This window comes from Pyxicephalus adspersus, chromosome 2 (genome assembly GCF_032062135.1).
Source record: "Pyxicephalus adspersus chromosome 2, UCB_Pads_2.0, whole genome shotgun sequence".
NCBI lineage: Eukaryota > Metazoa > Chordata > Amphibia > Anura > Pyxicephalidae > Pyxicephalus > Pyxicephalus adspersus.
Window position 1 is genome coordinate 116950908 of NC_092859.1, and position 9699 is coordinate 116960606.

Genomic DNA, 9699 nt, shown 5'->3' on the forward strand with positions numbered 1-9699 from the left:
ACAAAGAGCAGAGACAATGAAGGCAGAGGCACAAAAAACAGAGACAATGAAGGCAGAGGCACAAAGAGCAGAGACAATGAAGGCAGAGGCAATGAAGGCACAGGTTGAAAGAGCAGAACTGATGAAGACAGAGACACAGAAAGCAGAGACAAAGAGGGCAGAGCCACAAAGTGCACATAGGGCAGAGGCAATAAAGGCAAAAACACAGCGAGGAGAGACAATGAAGGCAGAGGCACAGAGGGCAGAAGAAAAGAAGGCAGAGGCACAAAGGGTAGAGGCAATGAAGGCAGAAGCACAGCGGGCAGAGTTTTTAAAGGCAGAGGAACAGAGGGCAGAGACAATGAAGGCACAAAAAGCAGAAGCAATGAGGACAGGGGCACACAAAGATGAAACACAGAAGTCAGAGATAATAAAGGCAGAAGCACAGGGCACTGAGGTGATAAAATCAGAAGCACAGAAAGCTAGGGCAACAAAAACAGAGGGACAGGAGGCAGAGGCACCAAAAGCAAAAACAGTGAACACAGAGGCACAGAGGGAAAAGGCAATAAAGGAAAAGGCAAAAAGCGCAGAAGGACAGAAGGCAGAGGTAAAAAAGGTAGAGGCACAGAAGGCTGCGGCAGTAAATGCTGGGGTACAAAAAGCCAAGGAAATAAAGGTAGATGCACAACAGGCCAAGGCACAGAGTGCAGATGAAATTAAAGAAACACAGAGAGAAAAGAAAATGAAAGCAGAGGCACAAATGTCAGAGGCCATGGAAGTAGAGGCACAGACTACTCAATCTGGGAAGGAAAAAGCTCAAAAGACCGAGATACAGGAGGTAGCATTTATGTTTTGAAACACTTTTTGTATTAAGTTTTATTTACAGTTTAATGATTTATTTACAGCTCGAGAAATATATATATATATATATATATATATATATATATATCATTGTCAAGCAAATGCCCAATGCATGTTTCATTCCAGAGGTTAATTCCTCATTCAAATAAAACACTGAAAACTATTTTTATGTTCCAGCACTGAGAACTACCATTTTATAGCAATAATCTAAACCTCCAATTTAGCATTTTGGCATTGGAACATAAAAAGATAATTTTCATTGCTTCACCCTCTGTCATAGAGGAATACACTAATTTTATTTTGGAGTTGTTATTGTGTCCTGTTATTGTCTTCTGTTTTAAAAGCAATGCTGTACTTCACAGTAGTTTAGTGGACGGCTTTTGGCGACTTAGTGAACCTCTGTTTAGGGGGACAAGCATTCTTCAAATGAAAAAGCATGCCAAGTATAGTTTTATGTAATATCCTATTTCATTTTTTGTGATTACTGCTTTACTTCTTTCAGGTACATGGATCCTCAGAATATATGGAAACCCCTGTGGTGAACCTAGCTGAGAGCACTGAAACAAATGTTGTAAAAGCAGAGAAAAACAAAGAAGAGAAGGTTAACTTAAAATGTCCAAGCTCACCAGAACCTATGTATATAGAAACCGAGGAAACATCTGCATTAAGTGCTGTGTCTCAGGATGAGCAACAAGAAGCTGATATGCAAACTGAATGTCAACAAACGGATAGTAAAGAAGAAAATAAGTCAGAATCTGATGTGCTATTTAAGGAGAAACAGGCTGTTCAAAATGATGATGGATCATTTAATGATCCCACGAAAATGTCTCAGGATGTCTCAGAGGTTGCAGATGTATGGTGCAGTGAAGTTGAAATGACAGAGGAGGAAGAGAAACCTAAGGCATCTCTGTCTAAAGCAAGCCATTCTAATAACAATGAACCATTGTTAGAGGGTACCTCTGGTGACAACCTCTCTAGAATAACAATTATTACTGAGCAAGTAAGCAAAGCAGCAGAAGAAAAAGATTTATCAACAGTGTCTGAAGTTGCTTCAGAATTACCAACTCAAAAACATGTTGCAGAAACAGCTGAAAATCTACTGGATGCAAAAACTCCAGTAGACAGTTCTTCTTTAATATTACCACAGGATCAAAACCAGTCAGTGGTGACCCTTCTTCGTGATGTTAAAAAGGCTTTGGATTCTGGAGCAAGTACTGAGAACGAAAGTTCTGTAGCTAGTTCAATACCATCCTTGCCACAAATTGTGAAACATGATGAAGAATCTGAACAACGGGTAACTAAAAGTTTAACCTCTAAAGAGAAAATACCTAAAGCAGATCTGCTTTCTAGTGAAACACTTTCCCCACATTCCGAGGAGGAAAATGTTCAGGAAAATGTATTGAAACATCAAGATAAACAAGATAACAGTCTGGTAACAACCCTGAAAAATTCTTTAATGATGTTGTTTCACATGAAAACAGCAGACACTGAAGACCATAAAGCTGAAACAAAAAGCCATAAAAACTTGGTTGAAGCTCATGAAGATTCATCTGGAGACATGTATTCACCTGAAAAAAGTCCTCCAAGTTGCCGGAAAATTTATGAATCTGGCAAGGAAAGCGACTCCCCACTGAGTCCAGAAAGCATGCATTCCACTTCCACTTCAGGTAAACTGACTCCATCATCAGAAGAAGAGATGGTTCATAGTGCAGATTCAGTGACAACAAGTCCAACAATTCCCAGAAGAATCACTGATTTTTCAAAGAAAGGAGAAATAGTTCAAGTGGAAAGTGCTCCTTTGAGTCCAGCCACACCAAAAAGAAGGTCTAAGGGTAGCAATGAAGAAACCTTCTTGACTAAAGAAGATCTAAGTTTTAGTCCTTCCACATCAAGAAAAATTGCAGCAAAAATAGCTTCAGGATCAAATTCCATTGCTGCATTATCTGTACCTTCTATAGTTGTTGGTAGCCTGCCTTCCGAAAACACAGCTGAATGTATGTTGTGTGAATCCCAAAGAGACAGCAATCGTAAATGGAGGTCAAGTGAGAACTTATCTGCAATACCTTCAGCAACACCCCAGGAGCTGGCTTCTGGAGCACGCCGTAAGATATATATTGCTAAGCCAAAACAACCAGAGGGTGAAGATGATGCTAATATAGGATCTGTAACGCCACCCTCCAAAAAAGAGAGCCCCAATGTATCCCCAGGATTGTCTAGAAAAAGTAGCTCACTTCTGGCACCTCAGTCTCCTCCAGTGGAAAGACGTTCCCCTGGTACAACACGAAGAATGGCAATGCTAGAAGTTCCAAAGATATGTGAAGAAACAGTGGATCAAAATAAGGCTTCTGACTCTAGTTCTCACGAAACAAAAGATTCAGGTGTTTCACCTAAGGAAGAACCACAGATTACAGAAATTAAAAAAGTAAAAGATCCATATAAAGGTGAGTCATTCATTTATTTTTAGTCACATCTGGGGGTAAACATAAGCAATCTGAACTTTGTTGCAATTAGCTCAGACTTTGGAGGAATACTTTTTATCCTTTTACCACTATTTTAGTTGAACATAGGAGACAAACTCATTAAAAAAAAAAATTCCATTCAAGCCCTATGGTTGATACAGGCTATTAGCAATGCCTGGGGTCTTCTAACCTATGTACAAGAGCAGCAGAGTGATCAGTATGTACATTATTATCAGCTCAGTCTAACTGAACTGTGCTCAAGCCAAAATGAAAGGCAACAAAGGAATATGTAAAAAATTCCATGTTTTACCTGGCTTTGACAATGGATCAATAGTGCACCATTTATTATAACATATTCCTAGTCTGTACTGTATATAAAAAGTTGTGCTATTGTGACATACTTTTGTGTGTGCCTGCAATTAAGTGACATATTCTTTTTATACCCGGCAGGGCAATGTAAGACTGTCACTAAACTCCTTCCCTCTTCAACAACAACATAACTCTTTCCCTACACTTGCAGATATGTAATGTTGCCTTCTGGTTTTATTTCTGTAAATTGTCAACATGGTCATACAAAATACAGTTTTCATTATTAACACAATAATTGTTATCAAACATTATTAGTATGAATATTGTAGAAAATAACTTGAAATGTTAATAATACCAAAACATTTTTTTCATAGGAATTTTTTCGTTTTGCTAGAAATCCATCTTTTCTTAAAATTTGCCTGCCCTAACATTGCATTTATTCTATACTATTGAAGACACACATTGCATCATTTATCTGTCTAATACATAAAAGCATTCTTTTGAGTAGTTCTATTTATTGACAATTTTTCTGTCTTTTCCTTTATAATCTGCAGTTTCCAGTAGTTTGTCCAGTAGTCCAAATTATAGGTGTAGACTTTGTTCTTTAGGCTAGAACTGTTAAAAAGAATCAATGGGTAAATACATTTTTGTTTACTATTTTAGTTTACTTCATAGTTTTTGTTACAGTCAGGTTTGTATTCTGACTTTATTAATATCCCTTAACCTACCTTACCAATGTATCATATAATAAATAAAAATTTACCTTTTACATTTGCTAGTGGAACAGGAGAAGTAGAGTTTCTCAATGCGTACATCTGATTTTGTAAGTGTTAAGCTCTCCAGTGGGAACATAGGAAAAAGAATCAGACTGAGCATATGACCCTTCTCCAATGTGTGAAAAACAAAAAAATGTCAACTCTACAACAAAAGCTAAATTTCAACTATATTTTTTCCAAAAATTAAATAATCTTAAATCAATTGAAAATCTGTAATTTTCTTAAGCTCCACAGGTAATTCGGAAAATAAGAGCAGAACAATTTTCAGATTCATCTGGGAATTTAAAACTTTGGTGCCAGTTCTTCAATATTTTAAGTGACTCAAATATTACTTGGTACAAAGATGAAATTCCAGTGGCAAAAGTAAAGAGATGGTAATTATGAAAATCTGTGGGTTATTTGGGTGTTAAAGTTTTGTTTATTGATATGAATTAGGCACAATGGAAATGTATCCAAAATAAGTTTTAAATGCACAACAAACTTGCACAAGGTATGATGGAGAGAAATAAAAATAGTGTAAAACATGATACAATGTTGTGCAAATGGCTACTGGACACAGTACCTTAAGAGCTGTAGCATGACCTATATAGGTAATTTTGCTAACTGATTTCTTACAATCCTTTTCTAATAGTGACATGATTTCATACATATTGTACATACATGACTAACAGTTACTTAGTTAACCACAACAATATTGTTAAAGAGTTACATTGCAACATTCAGTAAAATAGGACATGCTAAGGGGAAAACTCAACTATGACATAATTAGCTTCTTTATCACCTGTGGCATCACCCCCAACATTGCACTGGTGAACTGATATTGAGACTTAGTAGTTAGTAGTGAAACTTAGTAGTTTGAGTAAGTCACTAATTAATAAGTGGTGACTTCTTTCTGAATACACTTTAACTTTCATTTTTTAACGTTCCCAGGTGGAGAATCAATCAATTACTGCCGTTGTAAAACACATGGAAGATCCTCCACCAAGGAATGTTTCAGTTTTAGATTCACTGCTTTATAAATAGACCCCAATAAAAATTCTGAAGAGTGTTACATTTTGTAATCCTTGTAAGGTGAATACATTAATGTGTTAAAGTAACCTGTAACTTTACTCAGTTATAATTTTTTTTATAGTTCTGGAGATGAAGGGCAGGTGGCCCTTGCAATTGTGCAAGCGTCAGTAAAAGACTGTGGAGTCTATCAGTGCACCATTGAGAATGAATATGGTACGGATTCAACAGACTGTCTTCTGAGTGCTGAGAGTAAGTGTGTTTTATTATCTGCCCCAGCTAGCATTTCTTCCAGACATTCTGTATTTTCCTATTATTCAAATTACTTTTAACTTTTCTAAACACAACTCCCCTTATCTATATTACTGAATGGGTTTAACCAACCATGAAAACCATACTTACCTTGGCCCATATATGGGAGATATATCAGTCATCTTCCCCACCTTCCTAGTTTATTTCCATACAAAAACAAAAAAAGTTTTCACCTTCTAACTCTCTTGGTTTTACTTTGGGCTCTATTTTTGAAAAAGGGAATCAGACATCCCCTTAAACATTCCCTCATGGGAAACTTTAAGCTAAATATGTTTCAATGGCAGTAATTCTCACCAGGGAATGTCAAATTCCCTGGTTTATAAATTGGGCCCTTGATGTATCTTGGTAGAATCTCTTTTTTGGTTTTTCTGATTTATTTTAAAACCAAGATTAGATAGAAATAGCCAGTCCACCATTTTTGTGGAGGGATGTCAGCAATGGCAGCTTGTGCCATCTGTATAAACATCAAGGTTCAGGGTTGTCTATTCAGGTATTTTATACAGTAGATATCAGACTTTTCATTTATAGAAACATTAACCATATATGTCTTTTTTATTGTGTGTTATTAAGTAACTTATTAAAATGCATACAAATATTTTCTTTTTCTTTTCAGTTTTGGCTGGATTCATCTCCAGAGAGGAAGTGGAAGGTATTGTATGTAGTGTAAAATGTGTGGTTGAGAACAATCTGATTATGAGAGAAAAAAAAAAGTTAAAATCTGCAGTATAAGGATTGTTTGTAATTTTTTGTTTCTTTTTTTGTTGTGGATGCAGTGCTTTCTAGTTGCACTGTGCATTGTAGTTGCATTTTACATGATTTACCACTGATGTCTATGTAATATGCCTTTTACTGGAAAAATTATCTCCAAATCAAGGCCATTTATACATTTATACATAAAAATATGATATCTGATTGGATCCAATCGATTTTTTTGTTCAGCTCACTCCTAGTTAGAGCATAAACACAAACAGCTATGCAAAAAAATAGGTTTTGCAGGCAAAGCAACAGGTAAAGAAATTTGGGTGGCCAAAAGCTGATGTTCGTTGATGTATTTGAAATCACTATATCATTGTAAGAATTTTCACTAATTATAGCCTCATTTAAACTTTGGTGTATGAGCATTTGAAGGTTTCTTCACTTGTGATTTACAGAAATATTCCAGAATTTCAGCAAAACATATAACTATACATACTTGTAGTGCGGATGGTTTGGTGTTTGGAACTTTGTATTCCATAACATTTTCTGCTGCTATTTTAGTTGGAGAAGAGATAGAGATGACACCAATGGTGTTTGCGAAAGGATTGGCTGACTCTGGCTACTGGGGAGACAAGTTTTTTGGAAGAATAGTCATGGAGGAACCACATGCTGGAAAAGGATTTTCAAGAAAGTCTTGCAGAGTAAAAGTGATTTATGGGTTGGAACCAATTTTTGAATCAGGGAAAACCTGTATCATCAAAATCCGAAACTTAATAACCTTTGGGACCAAGAATGAAAACACCTTAGTTGAAAAGAATTATGACCTCACCATTCAGGTAAGTAATTGTTTATTTTGAACAATCTTCTTGAGTCAAGAATAGGAGAATCAGTTGACATCCACTGAACCGCATAAATAGCAAAGAAGAAAATACACTTGAGTTTTGGTTCTGAACAATCAGAACAATGAGCCAGTCAGTGATACTACTGGGCTCATGTGCTAACCATGAACATGTTGATGAGTGTAAAGATCAGTGTTACACAGAGATGAATTCATCAGTATATCAATCTACAGCACCTCTACATGCCCACTCTTATTTTGCAAAGAATTCTTTGATGGTCTTGAGGCCCTGGCTGGTTCACCCCCTGCGGGGTCAGTAGAAGGATCCCGCTGGGGGGTGCTCACCAGCCTGAGCCAGGGACCACGTCTCCCAGAGACATTGCAGGCTCAGGGTGGTGGGAGGGTTGTCTCTCTGAACACAACTCTCTGGGGGGGTTCTGGTATCATGACGTCACTCTGGGAGAAGTTTCTTCCCCTGAGTGACACAAAGGCAGGGGTGTAGTGGGGGCAGGCACCTCATGGATAGTGCCCCCACTTTTTTTTCGACTCCACCCCTGTTGCTTAGCCCAGCAATCTAAACTGATTTCAAAAGCAGACAGTCCTAAGAAACAGGTTTTTCGATCATTAAAAGGATGTGGAGTTATTTTATGGGCTGGTAAATATCAGGTTAATGTACAAAAGTCAGATTATGTGTAGGAATGAGAAAGCAAATCTCATCCAGAATATTCATCTGTTGGAGCATTCTCAGCATTCACCAGTCCCCTCCATATTATCATACTTGAATGCGTGGTGTTTTGGGACTGACCAAAAATTGCAAGTCAGTGGGTCAAATTTATTAAAGCTCTCCAATGCTGGAGAGAATACGCTTTACTCAGTTAAGCTGGGTGATCCAGCAAACCTGGAATGGATCTGATATAGGATTCAATATATTTGCATAGCAAACATAGCAAATAACAAATGACTTTGAAGAAATACATTCCAGCATCATCACAACAGCGACATCTCCCAGCTTCACTGATGAAGGTGTATCCTCTCCAGCCTTGGAGAGCTTTAATAAATCAGGCCCAATATGCAAATATACAGCACTGGTCAACAAACATTTTCTTGCCAAACAGATTCAAGTCATTTTATGTTATGTTTGATGCACAGCTTCCAAATATGTTATTGGTTTTGCTAGATTGGCTCTAGTTTTTGAAATAATGATCTCAATAATAACCTCATAAACCTAATAACTTCAGAAAACTAAACATGAAAATTAAGCAAAATTAAACTAGATATGCATACGTATACAAAATAACACTTTTGAAGTACGGTGGTACCTTGGTATAAGTCCTTAATTTGTTTGTTGGACTTATACCAAACAGGACGTATACCAAACAAACTTTTCCTATAACAAATAAAAGGAAAATGATGAATCTGTTCCTATGAAAAAAAAAATCCTATAGTTATTGGCATAATTTTCATTGATGCGGTTGTAAAAAATAATTTAAACACTGCTTAATACTAAAGTACATAAATACAAAAGCAATTAGATGAAATAAATGAAAATGTAACCTCACTTTACCTTGCTGAGTAGAGTCGAGTGCCTACTAGTATGGTGCTGAGAAGGGAGGAGGGGGAGATTATATAAAATTCATAGAGAGTTATAGCGCAGGTTGTTCACTGAATGGTAGCAACTGGCGTACTGACGCTCGTGTGCAGTCGTGGCTTTGTTTTGAGAGAGGTAAATAGGGGTAGCCCGCGGTGTTATGACTGATTTTGACTTATACAAGTTCCAGCACAAAGTTTGTATACCAAGCAAAGGTTGTTTACCAAGCAAAATTTTTTGTGTCCAAACAGGACTTATACCAAGTTGGACTTATTCCAAAGCGGACTTATACTGAGGTACCACTGTACTTAAAGTCAATATATTCTATATTCAGTATTTTTACAGAACTAATCACAAAGAAGTCATTAAAAAACTCAGTTTGTATGATTTCCTTTTATGCTGATGATCAGGACAATCATGTTGAAGGCTCCAGCAGTAGTCTGCATCATGTTTCTATCCCATCTGCCCTGATACCTTTCTTCCATCATCTTTATATCTTGATGGAACCTCTCCCTTTATTACTTACTGAAATTGCCAAGGTTTTCTGGAAATTTTTGCAAATGGCTATGAAGATTGTATACAGTTATACTCATAGTAGCACCCAAATTTTTAAAGTTTAAGCAAGTTTTGTACCAGTTCTTCATATTTTGTGCTGTATGGTTACCCAAGAAGTTTTTGACAACCATGACATAGCTATGCCAGGCAGAAGCTTCAGTACCAGTCATGTAACTTGTGAAATTTTAATAATTTCCAAATCTGGGGGCCATCAAAGATTCCTGCTTTAAATTTTTCAGTACTCAATCCAGGGAAGAATCTACAAATGTATTTGAAGCAATTACCGTCCTTGTTCAGAGCTCTAACAAATTGCTTCAT

The 9699-nt window shown here is 36.9% G+C and overlaps 1 protein-coding gene across 2 annotated transcripts in view; it reads left to right on the top strand.

Moving 5' to 3' along the window:
* ALPK3 (alpha kinase 3) overlaps positions 1-9699 on the top strand; it is a 66223-nt gene that overhangs the window by 49082 nt on the left and 7442 nt on the right. For both annotated transcript variants that reach the window (XM_072402051.1, XM_072402052.1), the window contains 5 exons: positions 1343-3281; positions 4611-4758; positions 5517-5644; positions 6318-6353; positions 6962-7236. In XM_072402051.1, coding sequence (XP_072258152.1) covers positions 1343-3281; positions 4611-4758; positions 5517-5644; positions 6318-6353; positions 6962-7236 — 2526 coding nt within the window. The remainder of the gene's footprint in view (positions 1-1342; positions 3282-4610; positions 4759-5516; positions 5645-6317; positions 6354-6961; positions 7237-9699) is intronic.